This window comes from Hemitrygon akajei, chromosome 16, assembly GCF_048418815.1.
Source record: "Hemitrygon akajei chromosome 16, sHemAka1.3, whole genome shotgun sequence".
Lineage (NCBI taxonomy): Eukaryota > Metazoa > Chordata > Chondrichthyes > Myliobatiformes > Dasyatidae > Hemitrygon > Hemitrygon akajei.
The window spans coordinates 73,247,623-73,273,189 of record NC_133139.1 but is presented as its reverse complement, the minus strand read 5'-3'; the positions used below and the strand labels follow the sequence as shown (position 1 = coordinate 73,273,189).

The 25,567-nt window shown below is 37.8% G+C and overlaps 1 protein-coding gene across 5 annotated transcripts in view; it reads right to left on the bottom strand.

Moving 5' to 3' along the window:
* The window catches only part of pbx4 (pre-B-cell leukemia transcription factor 4), a 407,509-nt gene extending 384,545 nt beyond the window's left edge, over positions 1 to 22,964 (bottom strand). For 2 of the 5 annotated variants that reach the window (XM_073069171.1, XM_073069173.1), the window contains exons 1-2: positions 22,433 to 22,964; positions 17,274 to 17,347 (exon numbers count right to left, since the gene is read on the bottom strand). In XM_073069171.1, coding sequence (XP_072925272.1) covers positions 17,274 to 17,347; positions 22,433 to 22,611 — 253 coding nt within the window. In that variant the 5' untranslated portion in view covers positions 22,612 to 22,964. The remainder of the gene's footprint in view (positions 1 to 17,273; positions 17,348 to 22,432) is intronic. The other 3 variants (XM_073069169.1, XM_073069172.1, XM_073069170.1) reach the window with 2 other exon arrangements.
* Between the last annotated feature and the right edge of the window lie 2,603 nt (positions 22,965 to 25,567).

Here is a 25,567-nt window from a genome sequence, read left to right as displayed (position 1 = left end):
TACCCAGGCATCGCATCCCAACTGTCCCCACGTCCCTACTACTCAAAAGTCTGCAGATCCTGAATTGGCCTCTACAGTCACCAACGATTGTACCACCACTCCTGAGGACTCTTCTTCCCTCCTGATCTTCGCAAGCGAAGAACCAGCCATCATATTCATTAAATGTGAAACCGTTTCAATTTTTCATACTGCATCTTGTCCTAGCATTTTACCCACTATAATTTTACACGCTTGCACTATTAGGTTCTCACCAACCGTGAGACTTTTCCTTTTCTGGGTAATAACTTCTGCTACTAAATAACGTTATTCCTGTTCCCTTTTACTGACTGTGACTTTATTAACAAAGGCTTTACTTCGTTTGTTTTGAGATTCCAATAGCCATTTAAAATAATCAGCACTTTTATGAGTCACATGGCTGTAATTTGTAGTTAAGTGGCTTTTCAATTTTGCTGGAGCCATTGCTGCATGTGTAAGTTGTTTGCACAGACTAAGCACAATGGAATAGGACAACTTGGATCATCAGTCCATGTAAATCCCATTGATAAATAGCATTCATTGTAAAGACGGACTTTCTCTGAGTCCATTGTTGCACTAGTACAGTGAAATGACTCAGAAGATTGCAATTCAAAAATAACCACACTGGACCATCAGATTTGTCTGTAAAATATAGGGGTTAATAAAATATAAAAATGGGTGAGTCCATTCAATGCTCGGAAAACACAGTTCACGCTTTCTATCAACCTACAGTCCTCCCCTCCATGCAATACAGCGTTCATCAATTATCAACGGCCTCCCCATCTCACAACAAAAACTAAGAATGGACTCAACCAAATAAACACATTCCTACTGGGCTGAGAGACCTCTAATGGGGCTACTCAGGCAGTGCCCACCACTGCAAGTGCTAGCATGGAGTATCACACGAAGTTCAAAAACAATGTTATTTTTAAATCACGATCTCTCACAGAGCCCCAAGCAACCCTCGCGGAACCCCAGTTGAGAAACTCTGATCATTCTTTGTCATTTTTCTATACTATCAACAACACCAGCAATCTGCCAACTTATTAACTCACCAACCTATGGTTTTACCCAGGTCATTTACAGGCAGTCCCCCGGTTACATACAAGTTCCATTCCTGAGTTTGTCTTTAAGTCAGATTTGTACATAAGTCGAAACAAGTACATCCGGTATTATTTAGCGTCAGTCAGTCAAACATTTGTCTTAGTATATATTTTACCTTTCTATGCATATAAAACACTTAAGAAACATATGTATTCCAATAATTAAACCACTGTGTTGCTTAGTAATAATTGAAGCTTTCATTGGGGCAGGGGCTTTCACATGCTCCATTATTCTCACTTTATCTGTTATCCTTTAAAATTGTTCCGATCGTTGACCGACTGTAGCCTAACACTTTTCCAATGACCGACGGCGTTTCACCTCTTTCCAAACGCTTTATTATTTCCACTTTATTTTCAATCGCGATCGCTTCCCGTCAATGGAACAGAAACACTGTGGGCGGCAGGTCCCGAGCTCTGCCGGCTCCCGAAGTCCACTGGGTCCTAAGGACCACCGCACTAAATTCCCTGGGTCCTAAACTCCACCGCACTGAGACAGGTTAAATGGGACAAGTGGGAGCTGTGCTGGGTTTAGGTATTTGATCCTCCATAATATTTCGCGTGGGAATTTAAACTGGAGGTGGCAGTGTTTTTTTACAAGGTCATGTTGCGAGCTCAACATCAACCCGGCACTAAATCAAACTCGGGAACCTCCATTCTCCAACTCGGCGCTGATCTCACCGCACCACCAGCCGACCGGAACGGGATGGCATCACGATCTGACTTAAAATGGCGGACGGCATTCTCCTTCCTCGGTTCGTAAGTACAAGTTGTGCATAAGTCGGACGTTTGTAATTCAGGGACTACCTGTATATACAGTGCCTATAAAATGTATTCACTCTCCTTGGAAGTTTTCATGTTTTATTGTTTTACAACATTGAATCACAGTGGATTTAATTTGGCTTTTGTAACACAAATCAACAGAAAAAGACTTCTGTGTCAAAGTGAAAACGGATCTGTACAAAATGATCTAAATTAATTTCAAATATAAAACAAGTGATTACATAAGTATTCACCTCACCCATCCACCCCCACCCTCCCGCCTTTTAATATGACACACCAAATCATCACTGGTGCAGTCAAGTGATTTTAGAAGTCTGTAATTAGAGATCACCATGTAGAGTCAAGGTGCTTCAACTGATTGTAGTAAACATACACCTGTATCTGGTAGTCCAACTGCAGGTGAGTCAGTATCCTGGCAAAAACTATACCATCAAGACAAGGACACTCTAAACTCTGAAAAGGTTATTGAAAAGCACAAGTCAGGAGATGGATATGAGAAAATTTCCAAGACACTGAATATCCCTTGGAGTACAGCTAAGTCAATAATCAAGAAATACAAAGAATATGGCTAGAAAAGATCATTCTCAAAAACTGAGTGACTGCTCAAGAAGAGAGGCCAACAAGAGAACTATGACAACTCTGGAGGAGTTACAAGCTTTAGTGGCTGATATGGGAGAGACTGCACATACAACTGCTGCCCAGGTGCTTAAGCAGTCAAAGCTTTATGGGAGAGTGCAAAGAGAAAGCCACTGTTTAAAAAAAAAATCACTAGATGTCTCGGCTAGAGTTCACCAGAAGGCATGTAGGAGACTCTGAGGTCAGCTGAAAGAAGGTTCTATAGGCTGATGAAACAGAAATTGAGCTTTTTGGCCATCAGACTAAACACTATATTTGACATAGGCCAAACACTGCACATAATCAAAAACACATCATCCCTACCATGAAGCACATTGGTGGCTGCATCATGTTGTGGGGATGCTTCACTGCAGCAGACCCTGGAAGGCTTGTGAAGGTAGAGTATAAAATTAATGTAGCAAAATACAGGGAAATCCTGGAGGAAAACCAGATGCAGTCTGCAAGAGAATTGAGACTTGGGAGAAGATTTGTTTTCTAGCAAGACAATGACCCCAAGCATAAAGCCAAAGTGACACAGGAATGGCTTAAAAACAAAACCAATGGCCTGGCGTGGCCAAGTCAGAGACCAGACCTCAATCCAACTGAGAATCTGTGGCTGGACTTGGAAAAGAGCTGCCTCACAATCCCCATGAAATCTGACAGGGCTTGAGCAGTTTTGTAAAGAAGAATGGGGAAAACTTGCAGCGTCTAGATGTGCAAAGCTGATAGAGACCTAAGCACATAGACTCAAGGCTGTAATTGCTGCCAAAGATGCATCTACTAAATACCGACTTGAAGGGGGTGAATAATTATGCAATCAATTATTTTGTGTTTTATAATCTGTAATTAATTTAAATATCTTTGTAGCGATCTGTTTTCACTTTGACATGAAAGACCCTTTTCTGTTGATCAGGGTAAAAAAAAGTCAAATTAAATCCCAAATGAGAGAAAAATCTGCAGAATCTGGAAATCAAAGCAACACACACAAAATGCTGGAGGAACTCAGCAGGCCAGGCAGTATCTATGGAAAAAAGTACAGTTGATATATTCCATTGCTATAAGCCTGATTCTGATTCAAATCTTACAGTAAATGGAGTTATATGTCTCACACCCTAAATCGTCTCACATAAAAATTAGGGAAAATTCTTTCCATTTACCAATATCTATCAGCACCCCTATTCTCTCTAAGCTGCGCGGGTGCACGGCCATATAGTAACTGAAATGCTCCTATATGCACAGCCTTCATTGCTGCACTGATGAAATAAAGACAGACAAGAAAACGTTTATGAAATGTGAACGATTTCCTTTGTTGCACTGTATTTTATATAACCTTCAATAGCTAAAATCAAAAGTATGCAATTTTCCCATTTTCAATCTAATTTTAATACTATGCATATATTGCAAAAAAATGAAAGTGCTGCAGAGTTTTCAGCCCAAAAATTTCCTACTCAGAGCAATGATTGGTCCGTGCAGCTGTAAAATAAATGTAGAGGAATGTTGGTCAGCACAGAAACACTGCAACTTGCCCCAACCTCCAGTGAAGTTATTTCCAAATCTTTGGTCTTCCAATTCCTTTAAGTACATACCACACATGCATACAGAGCAAGAAACTTTTTTGAACAAACAAAAAATGTCTATATAGAACAAAAATAGGTCAGTTCAAAATTAGAAATTACTTTGAATGACAGACACAAAGCACATGATGAATAGCTGCTTTCAGGTTTTGTACTTCCAAACAGCAAAAGCCATTCATAGATCTGACACCAATATGATGTGAATGCATACTGCATTTAATAACTACTAGTATCAAATAATTACTTTTCTGAATATAAAAAGCAAAAAATGTTAAAGTATTTAATGGATCAAAATTATTCCAATTATCATTTATTCCACAAGATTTCTAAAATTAGATAGATAAATCAAATACTACTTTGAATACAGGTAGAATCAACCATGAATACTAATGTTCTTGTACATAAACTAAATATTATTCTTTTGTTACTGGACCAAAGGTATAATACCACTTAATCACAATGCTAAGTGAAAAGATGTTTATCTGAAATAATTACATATGTTTAGTGGATATACAGTAATCTACATTTTTAATGGTTTGCCAAGTGCTGAAAATATGCTTTGTTTAAAAATAGTAATCTTGGTAATGTTCTAACACTTACAATCAGGAAACCGATTGACTTTTTTTTTAGATAGAGAGAAAACCACAAATATTAAAACCAAGGAACCTTGGCCTAAACTTGATGCTTAGGATTGAGCAACTAGGCCTCAAATTAGTATTACATTCAACTAAACAGTAAATATCAAATTGGGCATAATACTGTGTAGAATTCCATAAGGACAATCACCTAGTGAGAACTTCTGGAATTTGGGGGTTATCTTTAGGTACAATAATGGGAATTGATTACACTAATGACCTGCTCAATTTATACTCAATTTAATTCTATCATTAGCATTTTTAAAAAGTGGGGGAAATAAAATATTCTTTCTACTAACAATAACTGGCTTCCATCCTGTGGCAAATAACTCAGCTAAGTATCCAAAGCCAGCTGAAAAGGCTCAAGTCATAGAACTAAGCAGTAACAGTACAGGAACAGGCCCTTCAAAACATTATGCTGTGCCAAACCAATCAAGCTAATGATACCTCTTACTAATCCCTCCTGCCTGAATATCATCCACATTCCTCCAATCTCTACAAATTCATTTGACTTGGAGTCTCTTAAACACCTCTACCATACTTGCTTCCGTTACCACTCTATACAAAAAAAATCTTGCCCCGCACATCTGCTTTCAACTTGCCCACCTCACGTTAATGCATGCCCTCTGATGTTAAGACATTTCAACCCAAGGAAAAAGATAGCAACTGTCTACTGCATCTATGCACCTCAATCTTATAAACTTCAAGAGAAAACAAATGTGGTTTGTTCAACCTCTCATTATAGCACATGCCCTTTCATTCAGACAGTATCCTGGTAAGCCTCTTTTGTACTTTCTCCATAGCCACCACATCCTTCTTAATATGGGACAATCAAAATTGAATGCAATAATCCAGATGCAGTTTAATCTGCAATGTAACTTTCTGACTCTTGAACTCAATACACCTTAACTAAACTACCAAATGCCTTCTTTATAACTCTTTTGACTTGTATGGGAATTTTCAGGAAGTTATGGATTTGTATCCAAAACCCCTCTGTATATCATAGCTGGAAATATCCTACCAATAGTGAAAGCTGTGCATATGACACTATACTCAAGTATGTATATGCATGGGTGCAATCAAAAAAATATTATTTGGAGAAGCACCTCAGGCACATATAAACAGAATTCACAAGAAAAATATAGATTAAAATAAATTAATCAAATTACACACTTTTTACAAGAAAGAACACAATTAAAACAAAAAGTCCACTTTAGTGGAAAATCACCATTCAGGGTACCTAAAAGGCGCGCTGCCACAATAAAGCCGTATTCATCATCAAGTATGCCTACCATCCAGGACGTGCCACTGGGATATTTGTAATATTATCCAAGGAGAACACTGATGCAAAAAAATGTTTTAATAGATCTGTCATACCCTTGTTTCTTATTATTAATTCGCCAGCCTTATTCTCCAAAAGGTTCATACTTACTTTAACCACCTCTTCCTTTTTATATATCCAAGCAAACTTTTATTGCTTGCTTTGTGGGTAGCACTAAAGCATAGCCGTTAACGTAATGCTTTACAACGTTGATGATTAAAGGTTAGGATTCCGCCGCTGTCTTTAAAGAATGTGTACGTCCTTCCTGTGACCGTGGACTTCTTCCAGGTATTCCAGTTTTCTCCCACTTTCCAAAGACATACAGATTATTGTTAGTAAGTTGTGAACATGCTACTTTGGTATTGGAAGCATTGCGGGCTGCTCCAGCACGTGGAGGCTGTGTTGGTCATCAACATAAAATTACACTTTTCACTGTAAATGTTTTCACTTTTCAGTGTTTCAATGCACTTGTGGCAAATATAGCAATTTTTAAAATCTTGATATTAAAGAGCAATTACCGGACTGCAGAGAAACAGGACGGACCTTCAACCCACCATGGCCATGCCAACCTTCTTGCCCATCACTATACCTATATGAAATTGGATGCAAGTTCTCTCTCTAGAAAATCAATTTTCTCCTCTCTAATGAGCATTTTAGTCTTTTGCTAATGTTCCTGGGAAAAAATTCCCATGTCTTCTGGTCTAGCAATAACCCTTAGTATTTTGTAATTCTATTTTTTGATTTGGCATTATACTCTACTTCTTTTGTTAACCATAGATGATTGTTTTCATGGAATCTTTTATAATTGGGATAAATTCCATGTAGCAATATGAACTAGCAGTTTAAATATCTGGCACAGGTCCCCAACTGACCTCTCTTCTTCTCCACTCAGAAAACTCAACACCTTCATTCCATCTGCGACAATAGCCAGTATGTTCTGGTGGCCAGGTAATTTAATTCCACTTCCAATTCCCACACTGAAATATGCCCATGGCCTCTCTACTACCATAGGATAGCACAGATTGGAGGAGTAACACCTCAAATTCCATCTAGGTAGTCTCCAACCCAATAACATCAACAGCAATTTTTCTAACTTCTGGTAATCACTCCGCTCACTGTTTTTATCACCTTGTTTTTCCCTTTCCTATGGGCCTATTTACCCCTTTTCATTCCCCTCCTTCATCCTCATGACCTGTTTATCACCTTCAGCACTGGTTCCCCATCCTCTTTCCTGTAATTGATGGTCTACTGTCCTCTTCTGTGATTCCTCTTTCTTCAGGCCTTTCACTCTTCCAGCTATCACCTCCCAGTTTTTCACATCATTCCCTTCCATTCCCCCACCATGCTTTCCTGTCTTCCCCTTCTCACCTGGATTCACCCATCACCTCAGCCTAGCCTACTGAGTTCCTCCAGTATTTGTGTTACTCCAAATTTCCAGCATCTGCAGTTTCTTTAGTGACCCTCCTACTTAGCTTATTTACGCAATAAACTAGATAACTCCACCTCTATACCATTGTAATTGCCCTTATTCAAGTTGAGATTTCTACCAAAACTCAGGCTACTATGCCCAAGGGATCCTCAACCACAAGATCTGTTAATTCCTCATTATATATAACCAAATCTAAAATAGCCTATTAAAATTAAACTAACTGAAAAAGACAGTGCTGTTGTTTAGCACATCAATCTCTCTTACTAACTTAACGCCAAGCCAATGACATTTCATATATTCCTCTGGAGTAAGACCATCATACATGCAATTGCTTCTCATACAATTACAGATTTCATCTCCTGAGGAATTCTCTAATTCCACAAAACTGTTTCTCCCCCAGAGAGCACACACGTTTTTTCAGCCTGGTCTTGTCCCGCAATTTCGGCAGTCATGCAATGTCTGCATATCTGCTCAAAAATATTTTTGTTAACTACCAAGAATAATTTAATATGCTTCCAATCATACTAGCTTTGGTGCAGATGATTTAAATAATTAAAGCTGTATATAAAAATGTACAGGCATCCCCCCACTTTATGAAAGTTCACTTTATGCCACTTTGCTTTTACGAAAGACTTACATTAGTACTGTTTTCACTAACCGAAAGAAATCCGAAGAGGATTTTCACTTTTACTAAAAAAGGCGGCCGCTTTAAACTTGTGTTTACCCCGAGAAAGACTACCATGACTGTGAAGCCTTGCACGGGCAGGTGTGTGATGATTTTTTTTCTACGAATAAGTTTTGGCTAAATTTTCCCGATTCTGCTAAGTGAAACTATACTGTACACACATTATTTCTACTTTATATAGGCAGTGTATTTATCATATCATTCCTGCTTTTGCTACATGTTAGTGTTATTTTAGTTTTTATGTACTATTTGGTATGATTTTGTAGGCTATTTTTTGGGTCTGGGAATGCTCAAAAATTATTCCCACATAAATTAATGGTAATTGCTTCTTCGCTTTACACCATTTCGGCTTACGAAAGGTTTCATAGAAACGCTAAGCTTCAGATAGCGGGGGAAACCTGTACAAGTGTCCCGTTTTTCGAATGTTCGCTCTACAAAACCTCACTATTTCGAAAGACCTACATTAGTTACCTGCTTTCACTAACAGGTGTTTTCACTGTTACAAAAAAAAAGGCAGCACACGAAAAAAGACAGTGCATGCGCTGAGCAGCCAAGCTCCTCCCCCCGGAACTGCATTCTAGCCGGTATTGCTTAAACACGTGTCTGTGAGCATCTGTGCTTTATGTCGATTCATTCTGTGTATCCGTTAGCAAGATGAGTTCTAAGGTAACGGAAAAGCCTAAAAGAGCTCGTAAGGGTATTACACTTAGCGTAAAACTAGACATAATTAAGCGTTGCAATCATGGCGAACGAAGTAAGGACATAGTGAGTTTGGCTAAGGAGGTTGGGATTGTGGAAGTTGACGAAGATGATGTTGAAGAGGTTTTGGCATCCAATGACCAAGAACTGACAGATGAAGAGCTGATGCAATTGCAAGAGGAAAGGATAACAATCGAAACCGATCGCAGTAGCGAACGGCTCAAAAGTGAAGTCGTCCAGGAACTGAACATGAAGCAATTGCGTGAGATTTTCGCTGCGATTGACAATGCTGAAATGATTGCAGAAAAGTATGACTTTAATTTTGAAAGGGTACGTAGGTTTAGGGCATATTTGCAGGATGGCTTGAGTGCTTACAAAGAACTGTATGATAGAAAAACATGTGAGGCTAAGCAATCAAGCATACTGTTGTTTTTCAAGCCTTCCACATCAGCCACAGCAGACGATGAACCTCGACCTTCGACATCGAGGCAGGTAGACATAGAAGGTGACCTGCCTGTCCTGATGGATACAGACAACGATGAGATAACACCCCAGTCTCCTACCATCCCAACCTCTGATGACTCAGCCTAACACATCATCATCATTGTGCTCACTGTCTTCCCGATTCCGGTAAGTAAAACTACACTGTACTTACATTATTTCTAGTTTATATAGGCTGTGCATTTTTATGTGTTATTTGGTATGATTTGGCAACTTCATAGCTTAAAGGTTACTGGAGACAGTACTTCTGCCGAGAGCGCCTGCGTGAGATTTTTGCTACAGTGGGCAGTGCTGCAATGACTGCAGAAAAGTATTCCTACTTTATATAGGCTGTGTATTTATCATATCATTCCTGCTTTTACTATATATTACTATTATTTTAGGTTTTATGTGTTATTTGGCATGATTTAGTAGGTTATTTTTTGGGTCTGCAAATGCTCACAAATTTTTCCCCATATAAATAAATGGTAATTGCTTCTTCACTTTACGACATTCTGGCTTACGAACCATTTCATAGGAACGCTCTACCTTCAGATAGCGGGGGAAACCTGTATGTAAAATCTGTTAACACTAATTCTACTCAATTTTACAGCCATTTAGCAGAATTTACATTTCTGAATCAGTATGTAACTCCAATGATCACCAAGGTACATTAGGAAAAATCTATTTATTGTTTCCACAGACAAACATACTATTTAAGTTACTAAAATATAGAAAAACAATTAGCAGTGCACAAATAAAATTCATCCAGTAGTTCTTGGAAACTTTAGTCATCAAATGGCCATTAGTACTTAACCATTTTCCTTTTGAAAACCAATTCGAAAACCAAACAGCTGAATGGAACTAGATAACTCCAAAGTGCAATGATTTTAAAAGTTTCTCCCTTGACCACCAATTAAGGCATTTGATTAGTAAGGCATTTCTTTTTATACTCCAGCAGTATCCAATGCAAGAAGTTACAAGTCATTGAATACATTTCCTGCGCTTACCGGATGTCGCTACCAAACTATAACCACAAAACTTGGGCCAAGCTAAGGTAGATCACAAAAGTGAGGCAAACTTCAAATCTCAGGGTATTGGCTGTGACCAAGCACAATACAACCAGAGAGTGGAGCATCATTTTGAATCATTAAACTTTGGATAAGAGAATGCAACTGTAAGTCAAATTATAACATGATTATATGCAACAGCAAGTAGTATTGTAATACACTGAAATAAGTTAAATAATTCAATGTAAGACCGCTCCATTCTTGGGGTATCCAAACATTCAAGACCCGCTACAAGATCAGAGATCCTATTGACCTGAATGGGAATATTTCTCCACTGAAAAAGTGAAGTCAAATTACTATATATTTAATGAGCAAATCATTAAAAACTAATCAAAGTAAGTTGCTTAAATATAAAATATTTAAATATCTTTTAATTATTCACATTAATTTTAGTAGTTTTTATATTCCTGAATAATATTAGAGACACTTAAAACTATTAAATTACTTCACAACCTTGACAACAGACAAAGCTCCGCCCCAACTTTACCTTTTGTCAGTGATGTTCCAGGGATGACTCGCAATATTATGACATCATGAGTCTACTCAACAGGCCTCACAAACTGACTCCCAGAAGTGGAGAGTCAGCAAGACTAGTCCACCAAACCTGACACAAGTCAGAGTCTGAACTACACAAAATGGTCCGCCATGTCTACAACCATCGATATTAATCCTACCTTCCAGTCCTTAGCCTGTAAACTGCTATTTCTGGGTAATCCAAGTGCTCAGCTAGACATTTCTTAAATGTTGTCAAGGAACTGCTTCCACTATTCTCTCAGGCAGACTCTTCCAAGTGCTCATCTCTCTGGGTAAAAAAACAACCCCTCAGATCTCCTCTAAATGTATTACCTAAATCTATGTCCTCTAGTTTTATCTCTCCTATGACGTAAAGGTTTCTACCTTATCTATACCCACCAATTTTATATACCTCAATAAGTCCTTTCTTCACCTTCTCTGCTCTGAGGAAGACAGACCTAGAGTCTTCAAACTCTCCTCAGAACCAAAACACCGAATCTCAGGAAACATCAATCTCCTCTCCACACTCTCCAACTCGATAAGTGAATGCAGAGACACAAATTTATGTAAAAATTTGACCCATTAAACAGCATATTTCTCAGCTGAAAGTCTGAATTACATCTGATTCATTACTACGACAAGCAGTCCTTCAAAAATGCTGAGAACATTTGCTGCAGTTTGCTATTTGTTACTTCATTGCTATAAATAGCAACATTAACTCCCATACACTTCACTATATAAACATCTACCCAACAAATCAATTACAGCATCCATTATTATATTCCTATTATTTTCTCAATACTGCTCAAAATGAAAGAATTCCAAGAAAAATATCTTCAACATTGAGTACTGAACTATAGCAAGACATCAAACTGAATTTAAAATCCAGCTCAATAGGATCCTCCAAAAGAAACAAAACTTTGAGCATATTCAGTACACCTTCATACAATTATATAGTCATGAATTCCAACAAGTATGGGAACACACACAGATCTTGAAAGCTATTTTGACTCTTACTTTTATTTGCTAAATTGACGATCTATTTTTAGCAAATTTTAAAATGTAAGTGAATGTAAATATACAGTGGCATGCAAAAGTTTGGGCACCCCTGGTCAAAAATTTATGTTACTGTGAATAGCTAAGAAAGTAAAAGATGACCTGATTTCCAAAAGGCATAACGTTAAAGATGACACATTTCTTTAATATTTTAAGCAAGATTATTCTTTTATTTCCATCTTTTAGTTTCAAGATAACAAAAAAGGAAAAGGGCCTGAAGCAAAAGTTTGGGCACCCTGCATGGTCAGTACTTAGTAACACACCGTTTGGCAAGTATCACAGCTTGTAAACACTTTCTGTAGCCAGCTAAGAGTCTTTCAATTCTTGTTTTGGGGATTTTCGCCCATTCTTCCTTGCAAAAGGCTTCTAGTTCTGTGAGATTCTTGGGCCATCTTGCATACACTGCTCTTTTAAGGTCTACCCACAGATTTTCAATTATGTTTAGGTCGGGGGACTGTGAGGGCCATGGCAAAACCTCCAGCTTGCGCCTCGTGAGGTAATCCATTGTGGATTTTGAGGTGTGTTTAGGATCATTATCCTATTGTAGAAGCCATCCTCTTTTCATCTTCAGCTTTTTTTTTCACAGACAGTGGGATGTCTGAAAACGTGTGATACCTGAAAACGCTTTGCTATCTTCTTATAGCTTTCTCCTGCTTTGTAGGTATCATTTATTTTAATTTTCAGCGTGCTAGGCAGCTGCTTAGAGGAGCCCATGGCTGCTGCTTGTTGAGACAAGGTTTGAGAAGTCAAGGTATTTATAGAGCTTTGAAATTTGCATCCCTAGCCTTTCCTAATGATGACTGTGAACCAGCCATAGCCCTAACAAGCTAATTAAGGTCTGAGACCTTGGTAAAAGTTACCCGAGAGCTCAAAATCTCTTGGGGTGCTCAAACTTTTGCATGGTGCTCCTTTCCTTTTTTTTCCACTCTAAAATTGTATAAAACAAATAATACACTAATCTTGCTTAAAATGTTGAAAAGAATATTTCATCTTTAACTTTATGACTTTTGGAGATCAGTTCATTTTCTACTCACTTAAGTATTCACAGTAACAGAAATTTTGACCAGGGGTGCCCAAACTTTTGCATGCCACTGTAGATTTAGGCTTGGTCTAAAAGTATATACAAAGCAATTCAACCACTAACGGACAACAAAGCTATCAGCAAAATACTTTCATTCAAAATGAATCAAAATGATCTCCCATCCTGAACACCAAAAAATGAAGTTATTACTACTTCAAGTCCAGTAGCAAGCACCCTGCTACTCCAATCTGAGATTACTGATCTTTACAAACAGAAAACGCTGTAAACTTTAAATATTTCCTTAGAAAAACTTATCAGTTTGCTTGGTATTAAATAGAAGGGCACAACTAAACCTCCTTCCATCTCCCCCAGCAACCCTCCCCACCAGTTCTGACAAAAGGCCATTGACCTGAAATGGTATCGTTTCCACAGATGTTGTGCATATCAAGAATATGATTCCTTTTTAAATTTAAAGCATCTGTAGCACAAGAAATCACCTGTATTGCCTCTGTTCAATACTACCACCATGCTATTTAAAAATTACATATGATTTAACACTACAGAAGTATTCTGATAAGATACTTCACAGATCATTCAAGGCAGTACCTCAGCTAGCTAAATGAAACCTGTTCATATTCAGAATGGGAATATGTGAACTAGAACATTTTTTCCCTGAAAGAGCATTCCATCAAGTATAACAGCATGGTCAAGTTTATCAATTTATACAGTTGTGAATAAGTCCAGCAACAATAATCAGGTGCTAGAAGCTTAAGAGAAGTTGCTGGAATGCCTCACAACTGTCCCATTCAAGTTATCCAAAGTGATACTGGTTTATATAAATCAATGCCACATGTCATTACTTGAGAAAAGGCAGATTATCCTTGAAATTGTGTCAGTATTTAATAAAGGTGCATTTTGAACAGACCTATTAAGCAGCATTCACAGATTTTCTGCTGCTTCCAACTTCTTCATCCTTAAGCTGAAAAGACCATGATTTCCACATTTTAATTTGGTACCACACATTTAATAGTATTGCTAGTTAGAGTGCTATTCTTTAAATTTTGTATATGAAACAACAGTGTGCTCAGCAAGTCTAGTGGTGGAGAACGAACTTACTCCTTTCTCCACCAATAGATTTGAGGAATCTAAAACTTACCAACTTTAAGTAAGTGGGAAAATAAGTTTAAGTGGAATCAGTGAGAATGGATGGATCTGGAGCCCACTACCCAAGAGGCTGGACTAGGCAGGTACTTCTATAACATTTTAATATAGAATTGTAGAGCATGGAAAAAGGCCCTTTGGCTCTTGCTGACCAAGTTGAATATTCAAACTGATCACATTTTGTGACACTCTGCCTACATCTCTCTAAAATTTATCATCCATATACCTGGCCACATATCTCATGAACCTGCCTCAAGCCCTTCCTCTGCTAGGAGATTCCATACTATATATCACCAGCTATGAAAAAAGGTTGCCCCCCCCCCCAGATTCTTATTAAGCCTTTCACCTCAGAAAGTAATTGTGAGTAAAATTTTCACTGCACCTATGTATACATGTACTTGTGCATATAACAATAACCTTGACTTTGACTTTAACCTTAAAACTATGTCCTCTAGTTTTCAACTCCCCAACCCTAGGAAAAAAAGACAACTTAATGTCTGTACAATCACTTATATTGGAGGCCAGAGACCAAGTGGGATTAGCAGAAAGACAACCGATTGTTAGTAATAAACATGGTAGGCTGAGGGGCTATTTTCTGCGCTGTATGACCCTATAACTCTATTTTGTCACCAACTCCAAACATCTGTGATTTCCACTAATTTGCTTGAATTCCAACCAGACTTGCACATCTAGTATAAAGTTCTCCATTTTCATAACAGTTATAGAGCATTTTAGGCAGAATTGCAAGTTGACAAATTATAGCATATTAGATTAGCTGTTTATGGTTAGATGGTGCTCATTAATTCAAAAACATCAAAAATCATTTCCACACAGGATTTTGTAACTCAGTGTTGTACTCAGGTGACTGGAGTTGAGAGGCCAATTTATTAACCCATTACACTTAGAGACCTTCATGAAACCTCCTCTGGAGGAAATTTACTGAAGACATCAGTACATTTTTATGTGTAGGAGTTTAATTTATTTCAGTTAAACTTCAAATACAAATACATCCCTCCAGCAGAGTTTTTTAAAGTTTTACTTAAAAGAAACAGAATTGGCCCTCCCTGCCCTTTGAGGGACATCACACCTGCAACATCCCCCCCCCCCCCCCACCCTGACAACTCCAATTTAACCCTAACCTAATCACGGGACAATTTACAATGACCAATTAACCTACCAGTACGTTTCTGGACTGTGACAGAAAACACCCACAGAAAATCCGCTCAATCCACGAGGAGGATATGCAGAGACTCCTTACAGAGGATGTCGGGATAGAACTCCTGACACCCAGCTGTGTATAGTGTCATGCTAACCACTACTCTATGCAATAAGTTTTGTTCTACCCAGTGCATGGGCTGATTGCAATATTCAAGTTAGCCAGCTAGACTGCATAGCACTTTGCTGGAAAATGACTATTCCATATATGCATGAAGATTCAATGTTATTATTTCAAAAAGACATGTTATTAGTAAATCACACTACACAAATACTGGAATGGTATTTTTAAAACTGATTTTGAAGGAAAGAAGAGAATTTTTGGTAAAACTGTTAGATGTTTAATTTGCCCATAACCAGACTTGCTACAGGCTGATTTTCAACTATCATAGTTGGTGATATAGTGTTTGTGTGAATGCTTCGTGATATGACTGAAGGTACAGAGAAATAAAATATTAACAGCAAGTTTGAACTACAAATTCTGCTGCAGAACACAGATTTTATTTTTTGGTTAAAGATTTATTTAAAAAAATAAAGTTTTAAGCTCCTTAGCATCAATTAACATTTCACATTAAACAAGCTTTCTTCACACAGTAAACTGAAATGCTTTTGCACTTAAAAATAATGAAGCATTTTGTGTAATTTTAAGGGCACAGTTCAACAAAAAAATGTTAGCTAATCAAAACTGAGGCAGCTGATTCACAATCTTTGAAAATAATTTTGGCATGGAGTTGCCAGATAACATTGCCACAAACTTTTGCAGACCACCACAAAATTTTACAGAATTCCAAGCAAAACTCTATTAGATGACTTGCAAAAGAATATAATTATTTTTCTGAATCTACCCAAATTTATTTGAACTTTTCCTACTGCATTGACACAACCCTACCAGAACCTCACCAAAGCTCTTTTCTGCATTAGGTGAGCTACCATTTAGGTTCCATTTATAAAAAGTTACCACAATAATGTAAATCCAAGAACCCAAGAATGCTTTGGATTGGGTTTGCAAATTTTAGTCACTAAAAACCAAACATAATTTATTATGGAACATCATACATGTTTTAAAACCAGTTTCTATTTCACAATGTGAAATTCTATCCAATCCAAAATGGGATTTTACATATTCCTCAGAGAGAAAAATACTCTCCCAATGTATTTTTTTAATGTTGACCTTTTAAACTATTTAAACAGTGCCTGAAAACAGCAATTGCTTTTATCGTGACTCCGTGCCCAAACTAATTAAAAAGACTTCTCCGTGGACTCATTAACGATCTTTAGAACATACAAAAGCACAAACTTTGTGAAATGATTGCTAATCGTCGCGTAATAAAAGGAAACGGGGATGCTTTTGTCCTGAGATTTTTGCTGCTATTGTGCTCGTACAAAGCTTCCTAGATCTGCCATTTCCAGCCCAACGATCCTTTTCTGTCTTCCTACTTTCACACATTACGTTGCCACAGCCTTGGTTCTTCATGAATATACACAATATCATATCAGTTGTACCTAGCAATAGAAAAACGCTCAACTCCCTATATGGCGACTTTTAAACATTAATCATAGACAGTGAGTACAACTAATTTCAACGTAATCAGCTTCAACTAGTCGGAACAAACTGCGGGTCTCGGTAGTACTTTTGCTTAAAGCACTATTTTCAGCGATTTAGTCGCGATCATATTGTTTAAAAATATTTATATCGCAACGACTAAATCGGAGAAATTAACAAAGTCGCAAAGAGCAAATAGCGACTCAAGTGTCAGTAAGGTGATGGACCGCTCCGGACGCGATCGACAGGAGCCGGCGCCCGCTCCGCGACTTCTACAGTTCTGACCCACTAACATGGCGAGATGCATCTCACTCATTCTCAGTTGCAAAAGGATGTTTAATGCATTCGCAAACAGTACCTGTTTTTTCTTTGATTTCACACAAAACGCTGAAAAGAGCTGGTTTCATCCTGTGACAGTTTAACGCATGTTTCCTGCAAAATAATTAAAATTACATTAGGATCGCCTTCCAAACCGCGAATGGCAAACGACAATTTCAAACACCCAAAACATACTATATCGAAGCACAATATTGGGGAACATCAATGTGACACACTGACATTCAATTACGAACGAGTTTCCCCAGACAGCGGTTAGACCCCTAAAAAATTGCATTAAATTAACACTCAATAACAACGTGGGACGGCTCCCGACTTCCAACTCCGATTATACCTCTTTTAAAAATATTGTAATCTTTCTGATAGATTTCACATAGCATTCCAAAATCGTCAAGAAAAGCTGTAGTTAGTAACCATGCTATTAAAATATTTAACTGCTCATCAGTGACTGACAACCAATTGCACACACTATTATACATACCAAGCATTAATTGCGTTCCGAACTGGACTTCCTCACTTAAAAATTTCCCAGACTTCAAAAGACTCAAAAATCTACACCTTTTCATATCTTGCTTACGGAACTTTAAACTAAATTTAATAATAAAATGTCAATAAAGCTGGTCTATCTGGAGCAAACAATCTTCTTGCTAGACAACTGATAATAACTCATAAGCAACTGCTTAATTATACAGAGACCAAAGGAAACCAAATATGGTAAAATCGACTTAAAAACAGAGGAGTTTTGGAAAATATCATATCTAGTAATCAGAGGTGAATATAATCTTAAAACCTTGACATTTCATTTCAAGACATTTCCCTTAGAATTTGTCTTACTTCCAAGAGCAATTTATCTTAAATAATGTTGATTATTTATTGCTATTGCTCAGATTGTTGTTTATAAACCTTATACAAACTCCACAAAAAAGGATCTTTAAAACAAAAAAAACTACAAAATGTTTTTGCTGAAGGACAATGCTATTTTCTAAATTCATATCCAAAATACATATACAGATTCAACCATGGCACTTTAAAATTGTAGTTTAGCAGACTTTAAGCAAATACATGACATTAATTATTTATAATTTAAAGTTATACAACTCCTATATCTATATAAATCCCATTACAGAAAATCTACAAAAATTTAGTTAAACCATGCCTGGTCTCTTATAATGACTGTATTTCAACAATCTGGAACAATGGACACAACTTAAAAGACAAAGCAAAATAATAGTATGTTTGCAAAGGATTCATACTACAAGTTAGGGTACAAAGCAGGAAAACTGAGAACAATATCATAACAAAATTGTACAAATAATTCCTAATCCATTCTGGTGGTTAACTGTAATTAAATACTGTACCCAAATGCAATCACAAGTAAGCACTCTTCCGAAACCTGGCAGGTCTTTTCCACAACCAGATAGCAAGATATGAAATATTGAGGGGGGGGGGGGGGGTAGAGGAAGGGAAACAATGGTTTTGAAAAGATGCCAAAGATACAATGTTTCCCTTTATATGGTACAAAGTTGTTAGATGGCAGTGTCTAATATACAGGATTCTTCGTGGACAATTAAAATAAATGTACTATTTTCAACCAAATACTATTGCCCATTACTGCATAAACACTTGGAGAAAGAGGAAAATAGAAAGCTTATAAAGAACATTTCCCACTAAAGCTTCTCAAATCTTGCAGCTAACTGTCTCAAGTGAAGACACACCACCACCATGCTGCCTACGAAATAGACTGGATATAGCCATAGGCACTGGCAACAAAATAATCTGACTGCAAAGTATATATATATATATATATATAAGAAACACAAAATACAGGGAAAATAAAAAGAATGCCAGCTTTAGAACATGATAACAAATAATACTAACAAATCCAGTACCAATAGGAAAGTGAAAGCCATGCAGAGGTCACATACAAACCATTTATTTAACTTGGTTTGGTTTAGTTTTCTACCACATAAATGTATCAAAATCTTGTCTCCAATCCAATGTTTTCTTCTTTGTAATAATACAATTCTGGACCTTAAAATGCTTCAAAAAGTGAATTAACTATCTTTCATTTTACATTTGCTTACATAACCAGCAGAAAACTCCAGCAGTACTTCTGTTGAAAGCTACACAACTAACTGGCTTTCTATTTATTATTTTCAAATACATCAACATTATGTTTCACAATTCTTTCATTAAAAAGGATTTGAATTGCTGTAAAATGACATGCTCAAGTTACACATCAAAATACTCATTCTTCAAATTTTTCATCAAATATAATTTCAGTTTTTTTAAAATGTGCTGTTAGTTTCACCAGCATTATTTATGTATATTGTGGTAAAATCTCTAAACCACAATCTTCCACCTTTCAGGGAAAACATTAAAAACAAGATCAAAATGCCTAATACAAATAACCAAAACCAAAAAGCCGGTCGTGAAAAGATCACAATACAAGATAGTTTTGACCACAGTGTAATCAAATGAAAATGAAATCATGTTTACCTAAAGGAACAATTACTAAACATGCAAGAATTTCAGGATGTATATCATATACATTTCTCTGTCATTAAATGTACCTATCATAGAGTCATATGCTGAACTTACTTTCAGTAAAAATAGCACAGATAGATATAACAAATTATATACTTCCACAAAAAAAAGCTAATAATATGGATAGGCCTGGTCAAATTATTAAGTTCTCCAACTAAAACACAACATATTTTTCATCATAGAACACTACACAATGTACAAGAACCTGAAACAACAAATTATTCAAAGGAGGTGTCAGGAATACTGTTAAAGTCTAAAACAATTTAAGGTATACCATGTCATCTATTTGGATTGTAAGCAAAATTGGATGTCCAAATTCTGCCATTACATTCCAGTTGCAGAAGTACACGGACTTCAATATTTGACATTGTTCAGCATTTCATATCCTATGCAATTCTTAGCCTGACATTTCTGAAAAACTGAAAGCAGACTGCCATAGTGAGCTGTCAGTTAAGTACTCAAAGCAAGCTGAAATTTTATAAACATTACAGCTTACTAAATGAGCTCAATGTATTATGTACTTCTTTCTATATATCATAGAAATTAAACGAGTTACTATTTTTAAAAGAGCCTCTTTAATATTTGTTAATGCCTGTATGTGGTAGATTTCTATGGAAAACAATATGAACAATGGGTGTAAATTGGTTGCAATGCCTCAAAGCTGAACCTTAAAGAGCCCTGGCCCCATTTCATTTTCCTCTACCTAATCTCATATCCCATCCTGGTCACAATGCCAATACTGGTTGGCCTGATGATGTTGATGAATAGATTAATTATCTGTTGATTAAAAATTGTAATCAATTAATTGCTCTATAAAGCATATAGTGAAAAGGATTGAACTGCAAAGAGAATTTATGGATTCTTTTGGTCTCCTTGTTCTCATCAAAATCATAGTGCAATTATCACAGAATATACATTAATTAAAAACATAGGAATAATTGCCTTATACTGCAAAACATAAATATATATATATAAATAATATACATTTCCTAAAATCTTTATAATCTTAAGTGAGGTTTTAAATTTTAAAATTACCTGCAGCAGATTTTGATAAATGGGGTAATGTTCAATTTTGAAGCACATTTTTGCACTTCAGCATAAAAGTTTAAGAAAATTCTTTACAATTCTAAATAGTTTGCCTTAAGTGACACCAGTAAAACATATGTTGCTCTAAATTATGGGGGTAAATACATATAGGTTTTAATAAACTAATCCACTTGTGGACAAACAACTTTTACTAAATCACTTCCATTATTCCACCTTCACCTTTTCTTCACAAATGCAGATGCATTAAAGTGCTGCTTAATTGTAGCTGAATGCAGCTCTTTTTAAAGTTTACATTAGCTCTCACCTAACATAAAATAGAGTGGAGTGGCATTTAACACTTATGGAAAAATAAAAGATCAAACACCATAAAAAATTATTCAACAAGTATTTAAATGAGTATAACCAACATTGATTCTTTGAAGTCAATTAGATTGTCACTATCTATTTACAGTAACATGTGGTTTGAAAACACATGGTGCTTTCAAAACAATCTGGATTCTCATCCGATCTTAATCTTATCTAGCGCATATGATAAAAATATACAAAATTATAGTGGCGCCAAATTCTTTTTTCGCCAAAGATCTACTCAATTCAATACAAAAATCCTCCACTGTAAATAATGTAATCAGTTTATTTTCATCGGCAACAATTGCTTATTTAAGTGCAGTCCCCAAGTGTGTGTTCAAGAAGAAACTTTTACTACGTCGTGTTTGTCAACCACTCGGTAAGCTTCGACAAACTAGCGTTTGTGTTACACTCCGATTACTTGCAGTTCCAAATATTTTCTCAACATTTGCTTTGCCTACTGCTATCCTCGTTCTCATAAGACCATTTGCAAATTTGATTAAAAAGGGTTACAAGGCACATTAGTCAAACAAATGTAATTAGCATTTGGCTAAACCTTATTCAGTTTTGAACCCCAATGTACCTGAAACACTAACACGCCTCCAGCAGCGCAAACATTTGCTAACTTCAATAATACTAATTTAGGCAGACACTTAATGAATTAAGTCTAGAATTACCAGGTCATCGAATATCCCCTTTCCACTACTGTACTGGAAAACATGTCCCTTATTAAATTCTGTAATGAGTTAGACAAACCACAAGCCAGAACTAGAATCAGTTCCCGCCCCCATATAGTAATACGCATACAATACACTGACCAGCGTTCCGTATCAAAATCTGAACACTATGGGCTACGACTAAATTTATTTGATACGTCCAGGTATATTTAAAATAAAAGTGTGACCTATCTGCGAGAATTATAAAATTAAAATCGACCGAAGTTCATGGAGAACTTCCCTCCTTTAAAATGCATCAAGAATTGTGAATACTTGACATATATTTTATTCCTTTGACATGTACGGAGTACGTGGTGAGATGAGTGAAAGTTTCTTTGGACAAAGAGTCAGTGAATTGTTGAGATTGGAGAAAGTTGATAGTTTACTTTTTATTCAGCATGAAACTCTAAAATGGCGTTTGGTTTAAAACTGGAGGTAAACTTTTTCTCTCAGTGAGCACACTGTCATGTTACTGAAGTGGGGAGGGGACCTTCCTGCCGAGGTTGGTTAGACCCGCAGTACTGACCTGGCCTGCGCCTCGTCCAGGCTCTGGTCAGTGATGGTCATAATCTGCTGCAGGATGTCGCCGATGTCCTGTTTCCGACCCTCGGGGTCGCCTCCATCCGCTTGAGAGTGAGGGGGCAGCGAGTGCACCGCCAGAGCCACCCCGGGGTGAGGCTGCAGCAGCCGGGACTGGTCCTCCATCACACACCGGCCCCCACACACACAAAGAGAGCCAGAGGCCGGTCGGCCGAGGCTTGGAAGGGCGGGCTAATCCCAAGCAAATCGCCTCCCCAAGCGCGCACACACAGAACCCAGCACCCGCGCCAAATGCCACGGGTTGTCTTTCTTCCTCTGCACGCCGGCTTATATCCAAAAGGATCCCGTCACAGACCGGGAGAACGGAGCGGCCGGTCCGGCTGACTGGCCGCAGCGACTCGCGAGCGCAAGCCAGCCGAAGAATGGAGCAGTTTGAATTTTAACCGCCGCCGCAGCTCGAGCGCCCAGCACCAGCTCCAGCTCGTCGCCGATTGTTTTGACGGCAGGAGCCACAGGAAAAAAAGTGCGCTCAAGCGAGACCTTGCCGTCCCGCCCCCTAGCTGCCTGTCTCTCGTTTTACTGGTGGAGGTGCTTTTGCTGCCTTCGTCGACTGCGAGCTCGTCCTGGATTGGACGCGTGAGCTTGATGGACGGCCAGGCCATAGTCGGTTGGCGGAACCCGCCCATGGCGCGAATGATTGACAGATGCCGCTGCTAGGAGACAGACTCCGAGGGCTGCTGTTGAAGGAGACAATGATTGGCAGTGGAGGGACACTGGATGATTGGCAGCTCTTGCTGCTAGGCAACGGCTCTTGAGGTTTTGCCTTGGTGCTGCTGGTGACTGATGCATTCCGAAGCCAGTGATTGGCAGATTGAAGAGACGATGCACGACATTTGAGTGATGGTTTACAAAAAATAAACTTGAATGGCGTGTGCATACAAGTCACAAACGCAGCAAGAGCAAATGTTCGGAAGTGTTTTTGTTTATTTTAAATTATGACTTACCATCAGATACCTTGTTTGCAGTATTACTTCACTTTGCAATGCAAGTTGATAAGATATGTTAACAGTTAATTAAAGTATATAATACGAGAAATGTTATAAGGCAGAATAATTGGTCAAAGAGATAATGGGCCTGAAGTGTTTGGAGTTTACAACGGAGTCTCATTGCGAGAGTTGTTCACTAACTGATAAGCCACCAGATTTACATACACTCAAATACTGGACATGTCAGAAACAAGTTGTTTTACAGCAACTAATGAGTTATTCGTGGTGTTCCATCAGTGACATGTGTCAATCGCCATTTGGTTTTTCACAATAAATCACCTGTCACCAGTGAATATCCCCTTTATACAGCACTAATGGATCTTTCCAGGCAAGTAAAAATAAACAGAGGGTAAAGGTGGAGAGGGTTTAACTTCTCTATTTGGTACATGAAGCTCAATGGGGAAAGGTTTTCTCTAATTTGAAAGAAGAAGTTTTGAATGATTACTTTCAACAGAATTTGATTTTAGGGATTATAATGTTGCTGAAATTACTAAGTGATTTGTGCAAAAAAGATAAAAAGTCACCAGTGAAGAATGGATTAAAGTCAATCAACAGACGGTAAAGAAAAAGACTTGCAATGTTTTGCATCTCCCATGCTCTCTGTAACCTAATTAGCAAGAAAAAGTAATAAAATTAACCCTTTGTGCACATTCATTTTGGGAATGGAAACAAGGTTTTGTTTGCTGGATGATAGTAGCTGATTTATGGTCACCGGTTCAATTCTGATATTCTGAGGTGAAAAGGGGTGTAAAAATGCTCAGGATCAGTGCCAGGTGAAATACTTCCGATTAGCGGGGGGTTGGAGAATGAGACAAAGACAAGTCCTTTGACATGTGTGAGACATTGAGAAATTAGAAGATGGTAGGGGAAAGTTTATTTCAGAATTGTCTTTCAATGAATCATCGATCCTATGGCACAGAATAAAAGCAATCCATCGATCATGCTTCTGCTGCACTTTTAAAGAGTTACAGTCAGGCGCCTGATGTGTTCTTTCTCTGACACCCTACAAATTTCTTGTATGTACATCCATCTCCCTTTTTGAAAGCCACTAGTGGAACTACAGTCCTCCCATTCTCCCCTCCCCCATCCCTTTTAGTTTGTGCATTTAAATATCACAGAGTGCATAAGGCAAATATCATCTCATCTTGTCTTTGATTCTTATGCAAATTGCCTCACATTTCTGACCTCTGTCAAACAGTGGAAACGGATTTCTCCTCTCCATCAAAAGCCCTCATAATTTTGAATGCTTCTTTTAAATTTCTCCTCTGTGTTAGAAGGAACGGATTCTTTGATTACGAAATAGAAAGTGCTGATAATGCTCTGGGTCAGGCAGCATCCGTGGAGAAGCTGAGTGGCAATTTTAGGGTAATGACCTTTAGGGAAGTGGCAACTACAGAGGGGATGCCTATGACAGGGTGAAAATGACACATTCCAGGTTACATGGAAATACTCAGTATGTTAGGCAGCGTTAATGAAGAGAGAAAATTGAGTAAGCATTGTAGGTGAGTGATGTTACCATTGAACTGGCCAGCTCTGACATAAACTGGAAAGTTTGGCTATCTGAAACTTTTTAATTCAATTAAAAGATAGAGTTTTATTCTTCATGCTTAAGCCAGTCTTCAATGAAATGGTGTAAGATGCCAAAGACAGGTCATGTTGGGAGTAGAATGGAAACTGATAAGCAAATGAAAGTTTAGGGACACCTCTGCAGAATACCTTTGTCCAGTCTTCAAAGCAGTTCCTCAACTGTGCATCATTTCTCCAAGGCAGAGGGAAACAATTCATAAATTAAATCGGAATTGCTTCACCTGAAAGGAGTGTTTGAATCCCTGGGTAGCAGAAGGGAAGAGGCGAGAGAGCAGATAATGGGAAGGCGTAATGAGAAGGAGTGTGATCATGAGTGGAAAGGGACTATATGAAGGAGATGGTAACATTGTGGCCATGTCTGCAGATGGTACAAAGATAGGTGGAGGCAGGCGTGCTGAAGAAGGACAAAGAAGCAGCAGATTCAGAAGAGTGGTGGTGGTGGGGCAGGAGAGTGGAACCTCATTGAAACCTTTTGAATACTGAATGTT